The sequence below is a fragment of the Diorhabda carinulata genome, chromosome 2, assembly GCF_026250575.1.
Source record: "Diorhabda carinulata isolate Delta chromosome 2, icDioCari1.1, whole genome shotgun sequence".
NCBI classification, from domain to species: domain Eukaryota; kingdom Metazoa; phylum Arthropoda; class Insecta; order Coleoptera; family Chrysomelidae; genus Diorhabda; species Diorhabda carinulata.
In genome coordinates, this window is record NC_079461.1 from 32,584,053 (window position 1) to 32,605,757 (window position 21,705).

General features: G+C 30.9%; 3 protein-coding genes across 4 annotated transcripts; 1 reads left to right on the top strand and 2 right to left on the bottom strand.

Annotated features, from left to right (window-relative positions):
* Window positions 1–205: 205 nt before the first annotated feature.
* LOC130904244 (zinc finger protein 420) lies at window positions 206–7,450 on the bottom strand. The gene is made up of 4 exons (XM_057816900.1): window positions 7,229–7,450; window positions 6,775–7,060; window positions 3,702–5,727; window positions 206–3,049 (listed from the first exon to the last, which is right to left on the bottom strand). The coding sequence occupies exons 2-4, from the start codon at window positions 6,979–6,981 to the stop codon at window positions 2,223–2,225; spliced, it is 3,060 nt and encodes a 1,019-aa protein (XP_057672883.1). The 5' UTR covers window positions 6,982–7,060; window positions 7,229–7,450; the 3' UTR covers window positions 206–2,222.
* Window positions 7,451–7,514: 64 nt separating this feature from the next.
* LOC130890889 (coiled-coil domain-containing protein 6) lies at window positions 7,515–14,309 on the top strand. Of its 2 annotated transcripts, XM_057795289.1 has the most exons (6): window positions 7,515–8,337; window positions 11,306–11,599; window positions 11,914–12,221; window positions 12,280–12,476; window positions 12,534–12,773; window positions 13,230–14,309. In XM_057795289.1, exons 1-5 carry the CDS (start codon window positions 8,122–8,124, stop codon window positions 12,767–12,769), a joined length of 1,251 nt encoding a protein of 416 aa, XP_057651272.1. In that variant the 5' UTR covers window positions 7,515–8,121; the 3' UTR covers window positions 12,770–12,773; window positions 13,230–14,309. The 2 variants fall into 2 exon arrangements, with proteins under 2 accessions (XP_057651272.1, XP_057651274.1); XM_057795291.1 differs by having other exon boundaries at window positions 7,819–8,337; window positions 12,534–14,309.
* Window positions 14,205–21,703, bottom strand: LOC130890888 (F-box only protein 9). Its single transcript, XM_057795288.1, has 7 exons — window positions 21,367–21,703; window positions 20,707–21,046; window positions 19,441–19,568; window positions 19,219–19,382; window positions 17,484–17,675; window positions 17,105–17,339; window positions 14,205–15,714 (listed from the first exon to the last, which is right to left on the bottom strand). The coding sequence occupies exons 1-7, from the start codon at window positions 21,445–21,447 to the stop codon at window positions 15,526–15,528; spliced, it is 1,329 nt and encodes a 442-aa protein (XP_057651271.1). The 5' UTR covers window positions 21,448–21,703; the 3' UTR covers window positions 14,205–15,525.
* Window positions 21,704–21,705: the final 2 nt, after the last annotated feature.

The following is a 21,705-nucleotide window of genomic DNA, read 5'->3' on the forward strand; positions in this document are numbered from 1 at the left end:
ACCAAATTTGTATCTATTACCTCCTATTATTTTGTTTGTCCAAAATTCGATTTTTTTCTATTTAAAATATCAATACCTTAAAGGAAAAATTAAACTAATTAAAATTGTATCCAAAATTAATATCACGTTCTCCCAAATACCCAAAGGGGTGCGTAAAATACACTTGCCAACAAAATTAAAGCACAATTTTATTTTCTTTTTTAGATTTGAAAAATATTACAATATATTAAAGCAAAAAATAACTATAAGAGTTTGATATCAAATTTACAAAAACAAGACCTACTTTAATAGCTTACCTCTCCTCCCCTGGCATAAATTACAATTTGAAATCGTCTGGATATGCTTCAAATCTTATTTCTGATGATATTTTTATGAAAATCATTCAACGGAACAGATATTCCATAAAAATTATAGGGCAGATTCAATCAATCTTGTAATCAATCAATTATATTCCAATGAAGCTCTATTAAATTAAAACCAGGCCTACTACTGGCCGTACTATTGCTTTGATTCTTCAAGGAAATTCCGGTCGAGCATTGTCATGTACGAAAAAAATGTCGCCTATAGGAAGTGACTTGTGGTTCTAATACATCAACAATATATCAGTGAGCATCAAGACGATCTCTTTTAATGAACGCCACGTCTATATGGTCCTTTTATATCTGGATTGCTTCGTTTGCTCCTCTGTATACTGGGACACGTCATTCATTAACAAGTAAACAAAATCTGAGTTCACTGAGAAGTTTACATTTCGATCATTGATAATCCTCCTAGTTCAAATATTACTTAGCAAACTATAGTAATGATCTTTGATGAGCTTAATGAGTTAACAGAGATCCTGCTGCTTAGGTTTTCTCACCATTTCATTGCTTATTTATGGTTGATAGCGAAATCTTGAAAGAAGCTTTTATCTTAGTGCTCGACGATGGTCTTCTTTGATTTCTTCCTGTAACCTTAATATTCTAGAAAGCCATAGCTGTGCCACTTGTATTTGTAGGAAACCTTTTGCAATAGCTGCATTCTGCATCATACTCTTCAGGAGAAGTTTTTGGTGAATTTAAAAAAAAACTATGTATCAGGTAAATACTAGACAACAAATAGTTCCTTCATTAGAAGTTTTAAGCCAATAACGAATTTTGACTTGACTTTTGCTGGTGAAGTGTGAAATCATTTTGAAGTATAAATGAATAATCTAAACTTTTCCATAAGAAATAATCTAATTTCAGAAAATGTTATTAAATAGTAGAATATCATTTTTAAAAAAATACCCCATCTAAAATATTTGCCATTTTTTTAATTGAAGGTAAAAAAGTCGAATTTTGAACACCATGCATTAAAATTTGATCAGGAAATAGACATAAGAATGATGTTTATTAAAATATTTATAGTGAATTAAATAAAATGTATGGGTGGCAATAAAAAAACTACTTACGATTTTGAATGTTATTAATGTCTATGAATTTTCATTACAAAATTTATATTGGAAAATTCCCGAGAACCAACAAACTCAATATGGAATTTTTAATAAATAAAAAATATATATAAATAAAATAAAATTTCCATGTAATATGTTCCATACCTACAAAATATGTTTGTAATTAAATTTTATTTCATAGTTAGATATGATACCAGAAATCTTAGATGTTTCGTAGTTTTAAAAAAATAGTAAAATATCTATCAACTTATGTCTTTTCCTATTGAGAAATAAAAATTTCATCATATGAATATAATAATCAAAAATAAAACCTTAATCTCAACTTATTAACTAAATATTAACACAGAATCACATATTTACTATTTACCTTTATGATTATTTGTTCATATGCGAGATATTGGTTTAAAACATTCATAAGATGAGCCCATTAACAATTAAAAAGACTTTCAATGATACATCAACAGTTTTCCGTATTATTTTAGACTAATAGAACTCTTATGATATAATGTACCATTTAAAATAAATTTATTTAAACCAATTCCTGGAATAGGAACGAAGAAATGACTATCATAACTTTGTTCATCAATTATTATTAATGAACAAATAAAAATTTGATAAAGGGATAAATTGATAAAATCTTTTGATTATTCAAGTTAAAAATCCATCAGTTTCCAATAGAGTATTTTATACTTTAGTCAGATAAAAAATTAAATACGTTAATGATATTAAAATACAAACTTTAAAAAGGACTCATCTGAAATAACATTTGTGTAAAGTTACCCCCGAATTAATTTTCTGTACTAACAGGTTCTCGCGCATGATGAATTTGTACGTGTTTGTTATGATTAGACTTAGTACTACTAGTTTTTCCGCATATATGACATGTATATGGTCTAACACCGCTATGTACACGCATATGATCTTTTAGATAATACGATCGGTGAAACGACTTACCACATACTGTACAACTAAATGTCTTATCATTCTCGTGTTCCTTAACGTGTCGAAGACAGTTATATTTTCTAATAAATTGGGCTCCGCAATAATTACAAGTGTAGGGTCGTACACTTTTATGCGAATTCATGTGAGCTATGTAATCGGATTCCCTTATAAAAGCTCCTTTACATTGATCGCACTTGTACGGTTTCGTCGTCCTACTAGCATGCGTCCATTTATGCAACTTGAGATTCCACTTTGTCGTAAAGTCTTTGTTACACATTAAACACGTGTAAGGTCTAGTCCCGCTGTGATTCTTTATATGTACATCCAGAGAAGACTTCAAATAAACTCCCTTACAAATTGGGCATTCTACATTTTCGTTCTGTCTATTTTCTTCAGGAAGAAACTTGTCGTTGTGGGCTCGTCGCATATGCCTTGTCAGACTTGACATGTGTAGGAACTTCTCATTGCATTGGCTACACGCTTTCGGCTTTGGATCGTGGATTTCCTTGTGCCAGGCCAGTTTTTTCTTAGAGTGGAAAATTTCACCGCAATGACAGATGTAATCTTTGACTTTCTTCTTTAGTTGGAAGTGATGTCGGTTGCGGTGCTGGACCAAATTGGAATGTCTTCTGAATTTTTCGTCACAAAGGTTGCATTTTATTGGAGCATCACCTGGAAATGTTTAGGTACATGATTTGATTAATCTATTTATTTGGAAAAATAAATTGAAATATATTTACTCTTCATGAAAGATGGGGAAAGACTTTTTGATATTATGTAATGGTTTCTAAGTTTGAAGCTCTAAAACTATATAGCGATAAGGTTTGTAAGGTGCCCATATTTACTGATTATTGACAGATCATTCCGATATTCTTGAAAATATAAAATTCACAACAAGTTAAAATTCAAAATAATAAAATATAAATTTGTGTTAAACTTCCAAAATGAAAAGGTGAATCCCAAGTGTAAGAAGTATCTAGTGTTAATTTGTATTTTAGCACAAATCAAACCATTTTTTTACTCCATTACCAAAAAATGAAAAAATTATTCATGATTTTCTTTCATAAACATATTTTATTCATTTCAATACTTAAGTCACAGTATAACATTATGAACTGTTGACAAAGTGACATGTTGAAAAAAATTTTATAATTTGTGTGGCTGGAAAAGTTAATATTCATTTTGATCATCACAGTTGTATTGAAGGAGCAGCATATATGTTATTGTTCAGATAAAAGCAATTGATATGTGAATAAAGAGGAAATCGTTATATTTACATTACCAATTATCAACCTTTAATGTAAATCTGTAGTTTTTACCTTACCCGTATGAACGTTCTTGTGCTCATCATGCTTCTGTCTGGTAACAAACGATTTATCGCACAAGTCACATTTGTATGGCTTCAAGCCCAAATGTCTCTTCATATGTAACTTCATATTGTGTCTTCGGTAAAATAATTTCCCACAGAGCCTACATTCCAATGGGTGTATCTTCAAATGATCCGTATATGTATACTCAGTAGGGAAATATTCCCCACAAGTAAGACATTTATGCCTAATTCCAGTATGATCTTTATGAACCTCTAACCGATGCTGTCTGAGACTTTTCACATTATCAAATACACAATCACATAATGAACATAAGGTTTTAATTTTTGGAAGTTGCAGTGGCTCGTCGTCCATTTTAACTGTGGATTCTAAAGCAACTATATCAGTCTGGGTTTCAGTAGGATTCTCCTGTTTAAATTTGTTGGTAAATACATTATCAAAATTAGGTTCTTCTTTAGGCTTTTCAGTTTTAGGTTTGATGATCAGCTTTTTCACCGACTTTTTACCAATTTCACTTCCTATTTTATTCTTCCTTGCTTTCTCTGGATGCTTTTCTGATTCGTGCTGACTTCTGTCTTTAGAAGATTCAAAACTTTCACCACAAGTAGAACATTTGAAATTCAAACTTGGACCAATGTAACTTATTATTGTTGGAACATCATTATCATAATCATTGTGTTCACAAGATACTTGTGTTGAATTTTGCCTCTTTACCATAGTATTATATACACTTTCACTCTCTGATTGTTCCCAAGTTTCTCTTCCTATCATTTCATAGGAATGGGACATACGAGAACTTCCCTCTTGATACTGCAATCTATTCCAAGTTATATCACTATTACCTCCTATACTTTCTTGTCCTGATAGTTCACCTCTAGCTGGCATTTTTTCATCAGCTCTTATATTAACATGGGAACTTCCTCTTGACATGCTTTCTTCAAAGTCTCTATGCTCTTGATACTCAACTTTCTGCGGCTCTGGAATGTCACCTATGGTCATCAATACTCCAGGTCTATCTTGTATTGTATGTTCAAAATGCTCGACTTGAGAAGCTACTCCATTAGTAGTAAAATCACCTATCAAGACAATATCTTCCAAATTAACGAAATCAATGTCATTTCCATGTAATATATTTGCAGAAGTATAAATAGGTTCAGATTGCTCATAACTTTCTTTTTGGTTGGTAGTAAATGGCATAGATATATTATTGCTTTCTTCATGATGGAAGTTTTCAGGATAATCATTATTTGGAGGATAGAAATATTCAAGTTGATTCACATAGCTTGGTTGCTGTGTTCCTGTTTCAATCTGGGGCTCAGGAGAAGTGCTAATTCCATTTTGTGTTTGACAAGCTTTACTCAATTCTGAATCAGTCTTCCAATCTGTATGATTGGAAGAATTGAAAGCTTCTCCAAGATCTTCTCTATCTAGATTTTCAGATTCTTGATTACATTCTTCCTCACTTCCACTTTCCACTTCCTGAAATTCCTCTGGAGGTATATCGTTTGCTTGTAATTGATCTTCTTCAAAGTGTTTTATAGTTTTGATGTCAAGTTCATGATGTAAACCCTCAATATCTTCTTTGGTTAGTACTTGTGAAATAGGTTCATTTACTGCTTCTTTTACAGTTAAATCAATACTCTCTTTTCTTGCCTCACTATTATTCTCTTTGTCATTATGAGTTTCAGGAACAACTGCTTCTGGTTGAATTTCGGAATTACTAGTGGGTGGTTCCAAAGGCAATGCTCTGACTTGTGGGTGTAATGAATTACTAGACAAAATAACTTGTTGTTGTTGATATACATATGGCATCATTTGAGGATTGAAAATGGCTGGGTGGTAAACATATTGTTGAGATAATGGATGATTTACTTGTAAGACATTTGGTTGGGGGGAAGTAGTACTCATACTTTGTTGATAAATAAAAACATGGTTTCCATGTAATGGGTTTGCATTAGAAGGAGACCCCACTTGAACAGGTGCTGGCTGATTCCATGATTGGTTCACTATAGTTGAATTTACCTGTAAGTTAAAATAAGTATATTTTCTAAAATTAAATTACTATATCAAATTTGTTCTAAAGTAATCATTGACAAGGTATAATATCATCTATAAATCATCATTCACTGAAAAAGAAATACAACAGTTGAACAGAGAGATTTCTGAATCTTAATGTACTTTTTGTCTACTAGCCATCTGAAACGGCAAAGAGTACATATACCAGTTTAATTGTACAACATAAAGGATTTAGGGTTGCTTTAGAGGTGCAAGCAAAAGAAATTTGAAACAAATTACAAAAAACATGTTAGAAAATAATGCAAAGTCATCTAGACCCAATCAAGTCCTGTAGAATTTAGTAAAAGAACAAAAACAACAAGTTTTGGAAATCATGACAGACACTCCAGTCCTCAATCTAATGGATATAACAAGAGTACACATTAATGAGTCCAAGATTTAAAAACACTATAATTAGTCTCAAAGCCACTTCCATAATTGAAAAACAAATTGTCATTTCCATACTTCACTTTGAGTGAACTTAATTTGATAAATTTTATTTTAAAACTATCTTTCAATACTACATTCAAGAAAAAAAGATCGAGTATTGGTATTTTTCTTATATAACTATTTGTATTTCATGGTATCTTGAATATACTGTTGACTCTAATTTTGTTTTTCACAAATCTGGTAATCTTCAATTAAATAATGATTGTTCACCTCCTAGTAGCAGTTCAACTGAAGCATAATACTGCTTCCTGAGAAAGATTTTCCAGTTGAAAACATTAGGTTACAAAGTGCTAATAAATGATGATAATTTCAACAAGATACTTTAAATATTAAAAAATTCATTTCCGCAAAGGACCAATATTTTTAAATAGTAGTAAATAGCCATATTTTCATGATTACTTTCATATTAAAATACAAATTTTATCAATAACAGAATTGAAAACTTTGATATAATTAATATTAGATCAACCTGGTGCCCTTAAAGCTTTAGCCCTAAATATTTCACAATAAATTATATTTGAAAAATATTAATTAGTAAATATTATGAGAATCAAATATTGGTACCTGGCTGGTTCCTGCAGGTTGTACCTGTGGTGTAATAGGTACAGATGTGGTATTTTGCTGTACTTTAGGCTCATCTTCTGTGCCTGACAACTTTACTAAAGCTTCTATGACTTTTTGCTTGGGATGAGATGTCAAATGCTGTTTCAAAGTTATGCCTGGTCTTAAATACAGAGTACACACTGGACAGACTATATTAATTGAATCCATTTTTGTTTCTATAATGATGGTGCAATTAAAATCAATGGACTTTGTGAGTGTAGTACCAGCATTAGCCAAATGTATTGATCTGTTAAACAAAATCAATGTTACAATTACTGGAGATTAAAAACAACCTTACAATAATTATTATAATAAGAAATAAACATTCACATATATTATCAACATAAATTGACATAAAATCATAATCATCAAGGCCAGAAGAGCTTGACTATATTGAAAATATTTCAGTACTTACAATTATGTTATGAAATTATCATCTTGTTTTAATAGGGTATTGTTTGGTTCCTATTTTATCCTGAATTGTCTTGAACCAGAGCCCCTATTAGGTACTGTTTTGGTCAACGGGGTCAATGGATGAACAAAAATGGATTACAGCCATCACAAAACTTGGGGAGTTTTGATTTTACTGTTTTTATTTTCATTATATATAGTTCTTTGACAATCAATACCACTACTCAGTTATTATAGGAACTTTTAATTCTGTCAAGACTGCAACTGGAAGATTTTGGGAATGATAGGACGAGATTAACATTTCTATAGTACATCATCCACGTATATTTATGGAAGCTACGGATTTGAGGCTACAAACTAATCAACGTCTTTAAAACTAGAATAATTTTTAAAACAAGAGCTTATAGATCGTAAACAACATATTTTACGCAAATTAGATAGTATTAGGTTAATATTCCGTCTTGTCTGAAGATTATGTGTGAAATAAAAATAGTTGATGATTTTATGATATTTATTATTTTATAGTACTTTATAGAACTATGAAGGTGAATAGTACTGTAAGTAAAAATTTAAACTTGCCGTGTGGAAATACTGGCTGTCACAAGTGTCAATTTGATGGCGAATTTGAAGTCCTTCCAAATTGGTGTAATTTTCTCATAAGATTGGTGGTGCTCGTTATTAATATTTTAGACGATATTTTAAATAGTTATTAAACGTTACATCGGTTTCGCTTCTTATTTACTCAAAATTACTGAGTTGTGTTGTTCAATTATACATTCTAAATTCCTAGACTGTTGTGGTTTTTTTACATTTTTTTTTACAAATTTTTAGCATGTTCTAATTTAGAATCATTCGGCAACAAATACTATAGTAACGTATTTATATAAGTAATTTAAAATGGCAGATTCCGCCAGTGAATCAGATTCTAGTAGCATTGATGGTGGTCCCATAATGATGCCACCCAGTCCCATTACCAGGGAACAACTTCAGAAGCGCATCGAAAGTCTTCAACAACAAAACCGGGTGCTTAAAGTGGAATTGGAAACTTACAAATTACGCGTAAAGGCATTGCAAGAAGAAAACAGGGATCTTAAAAAAGCATCTGTCATAATAGTAAGTCAGTTAAAATATGACAGAAAAGCTTATTTGCTGTTACATTTTTAATATTATAATTGAAAAATATCTGCTTTATTGATTTCTTTTATCTGAAATAATATTTCCGTTCAAATTAATTATTTTTTAATGGTTTTTGTAATTATTTATGTTTCTATTTGACCTAAATACAACTATGGGTACAGTTATTACCACTTAGATGAAGATGACAAATTACATCCAATATTTTTTAATTCAGCAAATATTTTATTAGTTTATAATCTTGGAAAGGTGCGATTTTTCCATTATCAGAACATATTCTTCACAATTTTATGTACTGAGAATTGTCTGTAGTTTCTTGTGTCTTTTAGCTAATGACTATTGGGTTTAGTTCTATTTGATTTAAAAATTCATGGATCTCACTTTAAAAGCTCCAAAACTCAATAGGTTTGATAATGTTTGAAAATTTACCTCTCACATACTAGCCACTAGTAATCTTTATGGCAGGAAACATCTTAAATAATACTATTTTCCTTGAAAATCTGTGTTATGAAGTTATTGTTGATTGAGTTAATTGAGAAAAAATTTCTGTCAATATCTAGTACCCCTGTCAGCAAATATTTTATTTTCATTACATTTATAAATATTTGATGAAGTATCTTTATGAGTATTTTCATGTCAAACCTGCTAGTGAGGAATTTTTGTTCATGTTTACTGATGGAATTCCTTCAGATATGATTGTTGATATCAAGAATATGCAATCACTACATTGCTATTGAGATATTAGAGAAATTAAATGAAATTCAATGAGTACATGTCTAGTTATTTTAGTTTAGTCAACAGAAACCTTGGAAGGAATATTAAATGACATCTATAATATTTACATAAGAATATGAATTTTAAACAGGATTAAGGCGATGAAAATGGGAAGGTGGAATGGTCGGGTAAAATTTTCTTACCAATTAATGTTCCCTTCTATTTTTTGTAATATATTTCCAGCTTATAGATAATTTTTTCTCTGAATCCACACATTACTACATCAAATTCCTCTATCTATGTGATTAGTGGATAATTAGTGCAGTTATATACATAAACCTTCTAATGGGCACCTCAAATTTAGTTTACTTTCACTGAATGGTTAGTTTTTTTATATTCATTATGATAACTATAAAATTTAATTAGAGTCTATTCACATGTTAACAAATCTTTCAGTAACAGCAGACAAGTTTATTTTGAACAATTATTTTTGGTTTAACTTATGTAAAAAAAAATTACTACACTTATGTTAGTTGAGGTTTTATCAAAGAAAACATTTAAATCTCTCCCAAAATATTTTATTAAAACCAAACATTTCGTTATAATTGACTCAATGCAATGAGCTGCCTAAGCCACATTTACAAAATATAGAAAAATTGGCGTTAAATATTTTATCCAAATCCTGAAATAAGATTTATTAATCTACCAGTGAGCATATTTTGCCAAAAGCGTAAAAACATGAATTTCGTGCTATACTTTAAAAAGAAGTAAATAATTATACAGCATTAAAAAAATATGAGGCATAAGATCTTTATGTCTCATATATATGCCATGATATAATGATGTGGCTTATGACACTCTACTGAACACAAAATTTTGAAAATATTTATCATTAAAAAAAAAGGTCATTTATACATAGACATTTATATTTTGATAGATGTAAACTTTTGCCGGTACTTAGAAGCCACAAATAGAAATCTTTCTGGGCACCTAACATGGAATTTTCAAAATTGTGGCTTAGATCTCTTATTGCCCCCAGCTATTTAATTATTGAGGTATACTTTGGTTTTCATGTACTTATTACAATCGAAAAATCCACTTTTTGTATATTTTTCTTTTAGAATATAATGAATGTCTTTTAATCATTACCGTCAATTAACAAACTAACATGTTTGTCAGCATCTTATATTATATATAATCGTTTTTATAATATATTATATATAATCGTTTTTATAATATATTATATATAATCGTTTTTATAATATATTATATATAATTATTTTTTGCAAAGCTGACTATATTAATAGGAGCATTAAAACTGATAGCTTTTCAAACCTCTATTCTCTTAAAAACAGTTGATTCATATAATTTCTTACCTATTTACATTCATATATGAAACACAAATAATATTAGTTACTTCTTCATCTGATTTTTACAAACATTTACATTTAACTAAAAAAGAATAATGCAAAATATAAAAATTTAAATAAAACTTTGGATCAACATTAATAGGAATAATAATTGCATTAGATTAGTTATGCCTTAATACACTTCCATTGTGTTATGACTTTTTATTTCAAAGATATTTATTTAGATTCATATGTCATTTAAACACTATATTTTTAAGGTACATTAAATTGAGCAGCTGTGTGAAATACACCAAAGTCATAAAACAAAGATTCCTAAAATATCTAAAAGTCTGCATTACAAAATAAACAAACAAAAAAACGCACAATCATAGGCAAATCTTTTGCAGGCCAAACACCAACTCGAAATTTTCATGCATTTTATATTTTTAGACACAGAAATATGTCCAAGTTGGTTTAGTCTGGCTCCACTTTTTCAACACAACACATCTGTAAGCAGATAATTTTATAATTCTACTTTAAGTTTGTTTTTAACAATGTTGAATCACTTTTATTTGGTTAATAATAATAATTGGTCAAGAGTTAGTAATACACAATAGGATATTAATATAAGACTCCATTACATATAAAGGAACTTACTATAATATACGGAACAAACAAGGACATACATTGAAGTAGGATATTTTTTGACTAGTCTTCCACTTCGTCTAATTTGATAGTCAATATGAATTCTCACTAGGAACCAATAAAATTTCAATCAATTCCTGTCAAATTGATAAAATTTTTGTACACTTTATTAATGCAACCTAACATTTTCAATGACTTAGATTTGTTTTGATTGTTTTTTATTACATATTTTGTTTTAGCAAGCAAAAGCTGAACAAGAAGAGGAATTCATCTCAAATACCCTCTTAAAAAAGATCCAGGTGCTCAAAAAAGAAAAAGAGACACTTGCTCACCATTACGAGAGGGAAGAAGAATGCCTAACAAACGACTTATCCAGAAAACTCACTCAATTGCGCCAAGAAAAATGTCGCTTGGAACAGACTCTAGAACAGGAACAGGAGTGCCTTGTGAATCGCCTCATGAGAAAAATTGAAAAACTGGAGGCTGAAACATTAGCTAAGCAGAGTAATTTGGAGCAGTTACGTCGAGAAAAGGTATTTAGTAATATATTGTTCAAGTGAAAACAAACATATTTCTCTAACATTTATTCATAAGATGTGCCTCGAAAGTGACAATAAACCTCTGCCAACATTTTTAAAACCTTTTATATAAACTAGATTACCAAATACATCATACAACGGTTCTTTTTTCTTATATATGTAACCATCAGATAGACATTAAAAAAATAACTTTTGTTAATGTAACTGTACTTTTAAATTATGTTCTGAATTAAGTTCTTTTTCTGATTTAATTGTGATATATAATTAATTTTTTCTACATTATTCATACAATCTTTCTATTTGTGTAGGTTGAACTAGAAAACACTTTAGAACAAGAACAGGAAGCTTTGGTAAACAAATTATGGAAACGCATGGATAAATTGGAAGCTGAGAAACGCATGCTGCAGATTAAACTTGATCAGCCAGTATCTGATCCTGCGAGTCCAAGAGAAATAAATAATGGCGATACAGCCACTAATTTGAGTTCGCACATTCAAACACTTCGATCAGAAGTGACTAGGTTACGTTCCACATTAGCTATGAGCCAACAAGAACACACTCAAAAGATGCAGCGTTTCGCTCAAGAAGAGCGAAATATAAAAGAAGAAAATTTGAGGTATTTAAAAGAGGTTTTCAATTAATCTTTAGCAATAAAATTTCTTTTTCATTTTAAGGTTACAGAGGAAGCTACAGCTTGAGGTAGAAAGAAGAGAAGCCCTATGCAGACACTTGTCAGAGAGTGAGAGCTCATTAGAAATGGAAGAAGAGAGACATTATAACGAGCAAGTTTTGGGCGTTAGACAACATACTGTATCCCCAGTGCCAGTAGCTTATAATCCTTCTCCCAGTCAAAGCAGGCCATTGAGTCCAGGTAAAATTGTACAAACTGCATTTTTATTAAAATAACTTTATAAACACTCATTTGTAGGTATGAATTCAATGCAATCACCTAGAGATTCTCTGGTTGTGGGTCCTCCACGATGCCATTCATGTGGACAGCTGATAAATCATCCAGGTTGCATTTCGTCAGCTTTGCATCATCCAGCAAATTCTGGTAGTCCTCCGGCTCCTCATCGAAGACCCAGCGAAAGATTTATAAAGCCTGCAATACCGGCCGCACCTCAGCCAGCTAGTCCAATGGACACATCCGTCAATAAAGACTAGTAAGGTAATATAAAATTCATTATTTATTTGTATATTTATAAAACAAGGTCAGCTCTCCAATGTATTATTTAATCAATTTCTGAAATTCTAAATTTAATATTAATGGAAAATCCTCATTAATGACATAACTCTGATAACAAAATCCAAAAATCAATTGATAAAAAGATATGAGATAATTGAAAGAAGAGGTATAATGTTTGGAATGGGTAAATCAAGGGAAGACAATATCTATGGTAATCAAGAATATTTGGAAAGAAAGAGTATTTAGAATATTTAGAAAGAAAGTAAGCAGTGGAGATAGTGGAGTTGATCAGACCTTTGGAACTGAAAGGCGAGCTGTAGATGGTTGCAAAACAGTTTAATTAGATGGCTTGTAGCTGCAGTGTAATATATCTAACGATACCGTTACCTGGATGTTATGTTGAGATTCTTGATTATTCTCTTTTTCATTTTGTTTCAGATGAAAGTGATATTTTAATGTAATTGTTCCTGATATATTCAACAATGAAAGCCCGACGTGAAGAAATCGGCACGTTCTTAAACATCTCTCCACTTGCAGAAGGAACATCCACCAGATCAGGAGCAGCTGATTATTAATTTTTTTCTTATATTACTTTTTGCTTTGTCACGATTTTTATATAATATATATATATCCATGTACTTATGCCATTTTAAATACAGGGGCTCTCCTATTTCTGGCCTCGGATTAAGGATCTTTTTGTTTGAATGTTTATGCAGGAAATAAGGAAACCAGCGAAATACCGGGCATTTGGTTAAAGTTTTATTGTATAGGGATGTTGCGATTTTAGAATTTTTCCCCTGCAAATTGATTTTAAATCGTAAATTTTAAATGTTTTAGTCGGTTTATTACTGTTTATAAATTACTTTGTTTGCTATTTTTGTTACATGATTGAAAGAAATGATTCGTCTAATTGCCACATTTTTTTAGAATTTTCTCTTTTTAATATTCTTTCTTCAAGCATAGCAGCAGGTTTAATGTTATTAACCATTGATCTTGTTTCTGCTTTATCATCTTATCTTGTTGCTTTATTTTTGTTTGCCTGTTTTTTTCCGTTAATCTTTCTAGTGTTGTGTTTTCACATTTTCTTATGAATTATTTTATTTGTAATACATATAAATAATAATGATGAAAAAATTATAAATGTAGATCTGGTTGAAGCCATAGAGATTTTCAGTACTAGAATAGGGAATTTGTATAGTCATCGATTTTTTAGAATGTCTTATTTATCTCCCATTTATCTGGTATTCCGCTAGTTTGGCCTAAATGTGACGCAATAAAAAATATTTTTAGTAAATCTGCCTCGTTGCCGAAATTTTCTTGGCACAGCCAATTTTTTTCTTCACATTTCATGTGATATTTAAACGTTAAACAATGAAAAATTTAGTTTAGAAGTATTTTCTATGATATTTTAAGTGAAGGTCATTTTTCGAAATGTATTGAAAATAGAGTAACTTTTCAATGTGTACGCTACATTATTTTATTAATAAACTGCATTACTCGACACTTGAATGATGGATACAACTTTGTTTTTATCACTTCCTTCTTAACATCCGTCTTCATATGTATCGGCAAACTAATCGGTTCCCAAATACTATCGCCGTTGTGTATAGTTAACCCTCAACAATGAATTTTCACCCAAAATAGGGTAGTTTGAAAAATCAATGGGATTATTAATTTGCATTTGCCACTAGGGGCACTTATTTAGAGTGAATGTCACTTTTGTGCTAGTAAGCATAAAACTGTAAATCACGAGATGAATTAGTTTTTAATAACATATACCCAATTTAATCTACTACAACTGTACTTTATACCACAAGGAGCCGTTTAACCTTGACCTTGCTTTTCCTTTGTTGTAATCTATCACAATGACTGGTTTACAGATTTCTTTGCCCTTAATATTTAAGTTTATCATAGAGTCTCTATTTACCAGCATCTTTGCTAATGGTATGCTAGTGTACCAATTATCTGTGCAGAGTGTTTCCTGAATCTAGTAGGCCATCAATTATATCACTAACGGACGCGCCTACTTAGGCATGAGCAGCGGGTCCAGTGCAAATAATGGATCATTTTTATGGGGCTTAATGACACACTACTTTTCCCCCGAGCGCTCTAAGCAAACAATGGCTATGAAACCTATTATCCCCATACCTTCGGTTTATATCGTTGTGGAAATTCTAACTTGCGCTTTTGACAAGGCCCTGCTGGAACGTCCCAACATCAGTGGCGCGTAAAAGGCTCAGGATATAACGACCCCCCGAATCTTAAGGTTGCTTGAACCCTCCACTACCTATGGCTTCCAACCAGGAGGATTAAATAAAGCCTGTTAAAAGTAGGACCCGGTACGAGCTACGCGAAATCGGAGGGACGATCTGGTATCGGCTTCACGGAAGAAGAGCTGCTGAATTGACTCGCGGTGACTGAAGCCAGCATGTGGTCTCCATCTGGCAGCATATCCTTAGTCGTCAAAAGGTTGAAGTCAAAACGTCCGTTAATAATAAAAGGAAGCTGATATAACACACACTACAAGTTATATAATTTTATTTGAATTTTTAAACTCTCAAATCGATAAACAAATAACAATTTTTCTTCTTATTCCTATAATTTTTTTCTGTATTGAACACACACACACTACCAGTACACATTCACAATTACACTTACTGATGAGCGTTTCATGTTGGTGTAGTGGTAGTGTAAACAGTGTGTTCAGATGAATATCACCAGTAATTCCAACTTTTTATGTCAAAAGGTTCTCCGAATTTTCAGTGTAACTTTTCACACGAGAAAAAACCAAAGGAGGATATCTACTACCGTATAAGTCAAAATTAGTTATGCTTTCCGGTATGCCTCTTCCTCTTGTTGCAATGGAATAGTGACTCCAATGAAGTTGATCGTGTTTTTTCCTTTTGCTTTTTATTTGAAATTCCTACAAATTAAAAAAAAATATACAGACAAAAAAGGTTCTAACCAAACAATTAAAATGTAGTTCAATATTTTGCTAGTTGCTTGACATGACAATATTCCTGAGTGAGAGATGCTCATTTATTTTATGTTAAATCTTTAAGCCCTTTAAGTTTTCTATTGTTTGCCTTTTACATTATTGAGAATAATGAATTGTTTTAATAAATAATTGTAGCTTTCCAATTTTTGGTCGTAATTGAGAAATTCTCTTGATGTAACATCCTTTTTTGTAATATTCTAAGAGACATTATAACAAGACATTTGATTTGGTTGTACTCTTTTTTCTATTTGTAGCTTGTACAGTGAAAACAAGATTCTTCTCCGAACGACTTTTAGGCAATATCCAATATCGATTCATTCCGATGACTATCAAAGCACTGAGCTATCATGTCAGTAAATAAAAACTGACATGAGAGTGCTGAAGAAAATAGTGTTTTAGTCTGATCAAACATCAATCAATGAAAATGAAGAGATCAACACACTCAACAGAAAAGGAGCACAAATAATATTTTTTGTCCAAAACCTTACTACTATGAATTTTAAAAGAAAGAAAATTAAAAAGATGGCAATTTAGCGGATGAATCTAAGTAAAACCAAGCTAGACCTTGTAAGGCACTGCCGTCTCAGGATTTTGGTCATTTATAAGCTAAAGGCTCCAGTAGAAGATTTATTCAAGAAAAGCTAACTTTTTATTTAACGTTGAAGAGCTCATTGTTTTTATTTTAACACGGGTCCACGAACTTTACTCCACTAGCGCTCTCTAAGACTACTTGTAGTGCTAAGCGCGTTAACTACAAAATGAACTTCACACAAGAAGCACCTGATAAGCAGATGTAGATCCTGTGGAGAGGAGGATGAAAATTCATTTAGAAATTACGCAAAAAATACATCGAAAAAAAACCTGTAGGATCAAAACCTTTATCTCCTTGAAATTAGCACAGATCCAGGAGTTCATCAGAAATATGGAACCATAGATGTTGCAAATAGCTCAGATAGAAGTGCACTATCATCTTTATGGATTGCAGTATGACCCTTAATTAAATATATCTATTTCAATTCAATTATGGTGATTTTGTATTTTCTAGTCGACTAGAGAAATTAAGAGTCCAAGATGTTTTGATTGATATATCACCTCGCCCTTTTATATATTTTTGACAAAGGTTCTAATGTGCTTAGTTTTAACAATTTATTATGAACGTACTGGTAGTTGCTATTATTGAGTATATGTAAATCTTAAAACATATTTATAGACCGTGAAATTTGCGCAAAAATGAGAAATCTTGCAATAAACTAGTTTTAAAATGAACATTGGATTAACCTTGATTTTTATAAAACTTTCATTATAATTTACTCACCATATTAAATACTATTTCTTTTTTATTCATAGCATCTTGTTTTTTGTGATCCCTCTTATAATCAGTTTGAGCATTTTTAACATGCCTCTGTATCACCAACATGATTTTATCATCTTTTAATCTATAATAACCAGAAAGAACTGGGTCTCGAACGTTTTTATTTTTTAATAAATTAATGCTTTGTGAGGGTTCGTCTGCAGAAGTCAACATTATTACAGTACCATCTGGATAAAACCTAAAATTAAAATAGATTTTCACAGGTTTCTCTAAAAAAATCTTCAACTTCTAGCCATCAATTTTAGTGCAATCTTGCTATGTTCAATTTTCATCTCAAATAATGTCAATATTAGAATAAAAATTAATTTATGAATAGGCTTACCTCAGATAGCGATAATAAGCGACCAAATACCAAGGCCTATAAAATTGATCTTGGAAACTGTTTTCGCCATTGCGAATATAAGTAGTTTTGCTAATGTAACAGCCATTAAAATTGACTCTTGGCCTATCGATGAACATGTTTCTCCAAGTTTTATAATCGCCAGGGGAAGAACCACAATTCACTCCCCATATTCTATAAAAAAAATATTAACCATAGGATTTTAGTAAAAATCAAAAAATGAAAATTCTGTTATTATTACTGGCTTTTAAAATCGACAATACTAAAATAGAAATTTGGAACTTATACCTAGTCAAATTTAAAACTTGTTCAAGGCTAGTACAAAATGTAAACAAACAATTCAAAAATTTTATTAAAGACCATTAGAGGACTGATTTGTTTTTATCAAAGCTAAGATATTTGAAAAAATGTTTTTGGTACAATGAATTGAATCAGGGTGCCAGTTTACTTTAATCTATGGAGTATATAGGTACCTAAAACAATTTGGAGATTATTGAAGGTGAAGTACTGAAATTAGGCCACATAATCAAATAAAAGCTTAAGAAATAATACAGAGTAAAAAATAGATAACGATAAAAAAAATACTTCATACTGAGACAATAACGAATAAACTGTAAGAATCTATGGGAAAGGAGCAGTCAGAAGGTTCAAATGCACTAAGCCTTTAGAACTTGTATGAAAACTGATAGTTAAAATCCAGTTCAAAAGTTCATAGTCACAATAGTGAAGAGCACATAAACTTCTATTTCTTTAGTGAGCCATTGGGATTACTAAGATCAGTAAAATACTTTGTAGATTAGATGCATTGTTCCTACCACAAAAAAAAACAAATAAATTCAATATCGGATATAGAATAATCTTTATGGTTAAAGATTCCATCTTGGAAACATCTTCAGAATTGAATGAGTTGTTAACTATAGAGCTGATTATGGATTCTAAACCAGAAAGTCATTTTCATCAGAATTTTCAAATACCACACTTTATTTAAAAATTTCAAATTTAAGATCAATGGTTCATAGTAGCATGGTGCCATTACGCACATAGGCTTTCTGATATGTCCATCGTGCCTCACTTGATATTATCAAAAGCAGTTTGCTTCAACCTTTTGATGTCATTAGGCAAATTGTAATGCTTGCTTCCATGCACCAACGGCACACCGGATAATCCATGATGCCTATGGTGTGGAGATACCATGTCCACTCACTAGTCGGACTTCACGCCTTACAAGCAGACTATTGAGAGTTATGATAGCAACACTTTTGGCTACACAAAGAATGAGTTCTAAGCCCGTTGATGAATGAGTCCGCTTCATCATTGTCCTTGTTGCCTGAGTGAGACCACTTACCAGTTCTTGTAGAACTTTTATGTGCTCCAGTGCTAGCCTAGAGGACACCTTACAGCCATATGACGTCTGGCATCACGGCTATCTGAGCAATTTACTGTAGCGTTAAACATCAACATTCCATTACCCCGAATACCTCAACTTGGAAGACAGTAGTGTGTTCCTCAAGAAGTTCCATAAATCTTTTATTTTTATTACTTCAGTTATGTATATTTGCAAATAGTGGAGAAAACAAAATTGCATGAAGTATGGGCTCCAAAGTACTACATTCTCCACATTAAAGAACTTGTATGATTGTAATACCGATTGGAAAATCACCGATAAAATATTATTCAATAGAAAAGTAGTTATTCAAATTCAATAGAATAATAATACCTCATACAAGCTATCCTCCATATCTCAGGATCTCTGGCGCACACATAAAATCCTCTACATACTCTAGAAAACATTTCCAATGATCTCATATCCAAATGTTCAGACACAACCCATTTTAATATGTACAAAATCACTTCAAAGGGCATTTGACCAATATGAATGCCCTAAAAATTATATTTTTCATTATAATGTATTATTAGATGAGATTCAGACATATAGTACCCTTTTTGGTTGTTTCGGAAGGCATAGTGTTGATTTGTTTGAAACTTTTCTTTGTAATCTAACATAAATTTCTTCATCTTTATTATCTTCATCATCATCTGTTGATACATCATTAACATCAGTGTTTTCTAAAAATTTATAAACATAAAAGAGGAATCATGCAATCCATGTACCAATGATTCCAATTGAGTCATGTTAGAAGATTATAATTATGAGGGAATAAACTGGATTTTGAAATATTTTTATTACAAAGAGGAGAAAATTATTTTATACCAAATATTTATATGAAACAATCTTTGTTGTATAATGGAACACAAAATTAAAGGGCAATTAAGACTTCAACACACAAAAACATAAGATAACTACAGATAATGTTAAAAATAAATTGATTTTGAAATATTTTCATTACAAAGGGAAGAAAAGGATTAAAAATGAATTTATACCAGCTATTTATTTGAATCAAACTTTGTTTGGTGTGGTAGCATCAAATAACTACAAGTTAAAAATTAGTATCTAGTACCCATGTATAGCTCAGATACTAGATTAGACATACCTAGTAATTTTATGCATCAATTAAGCAAAAAAGTTTAATCTAGTCTGGTATTATGGCTTACAAAGGATATACAGAATTTTAGTGCTGTAGATAAACCAACGGAAAAACCAAAACAGAAGAGCATGATTTCAATTATATCAGATGGGGAGGCACAAGTACTACCCCAATGGTACCAGGATTTGACTATGCCATTTGGTAAATCAACCCAAAAGAAGTTGAAAATATAGAATGAAATTTTTCGGTATCTTGCTTTGTTTTTGAGATACATCTAGTCGGAAAAATTTTGTTTGCTTTATATTCATAAATATTGAGTATATCATGTAAAAAATAATTATTTTATAGTTTAATTATGTTTTATGGGGGCTTCGGCCCCTCGCCCAACCTAACCTAACCTAACCCTATTGGGACTTCGGGCACAAACCACAAGGTTGTTATTCAAGTATCAATATATCAAAAACAAAGCGAGATATCAAAAAATTTTATTTTTCATTTTATTATGGCTGATTGAGTTGAATTCGTTGACAGATTGTGACGCCGTGGAAATAGTAGTCTCACAAAGTCAGAACTTCTTTACAAAAGCAAAAAAATGTGAATAAATATTTAAAATTTATGTATAAGTGGATTCAAGTGGTGGGATTTTGTTTGAGAAAATAAATCGTTAAATTTATTACAATAATCAAGAATTTTATTTTTCATATAATGTTATTTTATACCTTTAATATTCACTTCCCTTTCCAAGCTATCCTGTTTCAGTTTCATTTTGCTTTTTTTGTGCAATAAATATTCAACATCAGGTACAATTTGAACCGCTTGCTTGTAGTATTGGATAGCTTCATATAATTTTCCAGAATTTTCCATTTCAATACCTTTGAGGAAAAGTCTGGTTGCTCTTTCATTATCATCATCTTGATTAGTCGTTTTCAAGTCAACATTGTTATAAACATTATTTTCTGAAGTAGTAGGTACTTTTCTGAATTGTTCTTCAGTTTGGTTGTTTTTTGTTGATTGAATTTCTTTTTGCCACTGTTCCCTGAAGGAGGAAAGGTCATCTTCCTATTACACACATTACATAGATTAGTAAAATGTTTTATCAATAAAAGCAGAAAAATATAATATACCACAAACACTCTCGTTTTATATTTAAGTAAAGCTATCGAGCATATAGACATATTTATATAGACCTACATTATTTCGTTTTTAAAAATAATGATATATAATACTATTTTAATTTTTATGGTGTAATTCAAAATCCCTTTTCCTTATAGATACGACAAATTTAATAATTTTCTTATAGCTACTCATAAACTATTTAAATAAAAGTAGGTTTTTTATCTACATTGATCATATTGTTACGTGTTTGTAAATTCACGTACCCTAGTTGAAACAGCTGACTTATCATTATCATCGTTTGCCGGAATATCCGATTTTTTTATGTTTTCAAAATCATCGTCCATAATATTTTTTTAATAATAAAATTATTTCATTCAATATTTATTTACGATGTAATGGAATACTCTTCCCTTCTACGTCAATCAAGATCTACATCTGATAGAAAGTGTAACCACATTATTAATTTTAATCTATTTCCCAATCTGCACACATTTAGTTACAAATTACAAAAAAATTAAAGAATTAGTATATGAAATTCCTCAATATTTTTAAAATTACTTATCAGTGAAGGAACTTCACTGAAGTTATTGACAGCATTCCTT

What these genes read in the sequence shown, in the direction of transcription:
- LOC130904244 (XM_057816900.1), bottom strand. Translation starts at nt 6,981, where the DNA reads ATGGATTCAATTAATATAGTCTGTCCAGTGTGTACTCTGTATTTAAGA. An exon ending in AACCTGCAGGAACCAGCCAG is followed by an intron (nt 5,728 to 6,774) that starts GTACCAATATTT and finishes TTTAACTTACAG; the next exon opens with GTAAATTCAACTATAGTGAA. An exon ending in GCACAAGAACGTTCATACGG is followed by an intron (nt 3,050 to 3,701) that starts GTAAGGTAAAAA and finishes AAACATTTCCAG; the next exon opens with GTGATGCTCCAATAAAATGC.
- LOC130890889 (XM_057795289.1), top strand. Translation starts at nt 8,122, where the DNA reads ATGGCAGATTCCGCCAGTGAATCAGATTCTAGTAGCATTGATGGTGGT. An exon ending in AAAAAGCATCTGTCATAATA is followed by an intron (nt 8,338 to 11,305) that starts GTAAGTCAGTTA and finishes ATTTTGTTTTAG; the next exon opens with CAAGCAAAAGCTGAACAAGA. An exon ending in AGCAGTTACGTCGAGAAAAG is followed by an intron (nt 11,600 to 11,913) that starts GTATTTAGTAAT and finishes CTATTTGTGTAG; the next exon opens with GTTGAACTAGAAAACACTTT.
- LOC130890888 (XM_057795288.1), bottom strand. Translation starts at nt 21,447, where the DNA reads ATGGACGATGATTTTGAAAACATAAAAAAATCGGATATTCCGGCAAAC. An exon ending in TGGAGGATAGCTTGTATGAG is followed by an intron (nt 17,676 to 19,218) that starts GTATTATTATTC and finishes TTTTTTTTATAG; the next exon opens with AATATGGGGAGTGAATTGTG. An exon ending in GCTTATTATCGCTATCTGAG is followed by an intron (nt 17,340 to 17,483) that starts GTAAGCCTATTC and finishes TTTTAATTTTAG; the next exon opens with GTTTTATCCAGATGGTACTG.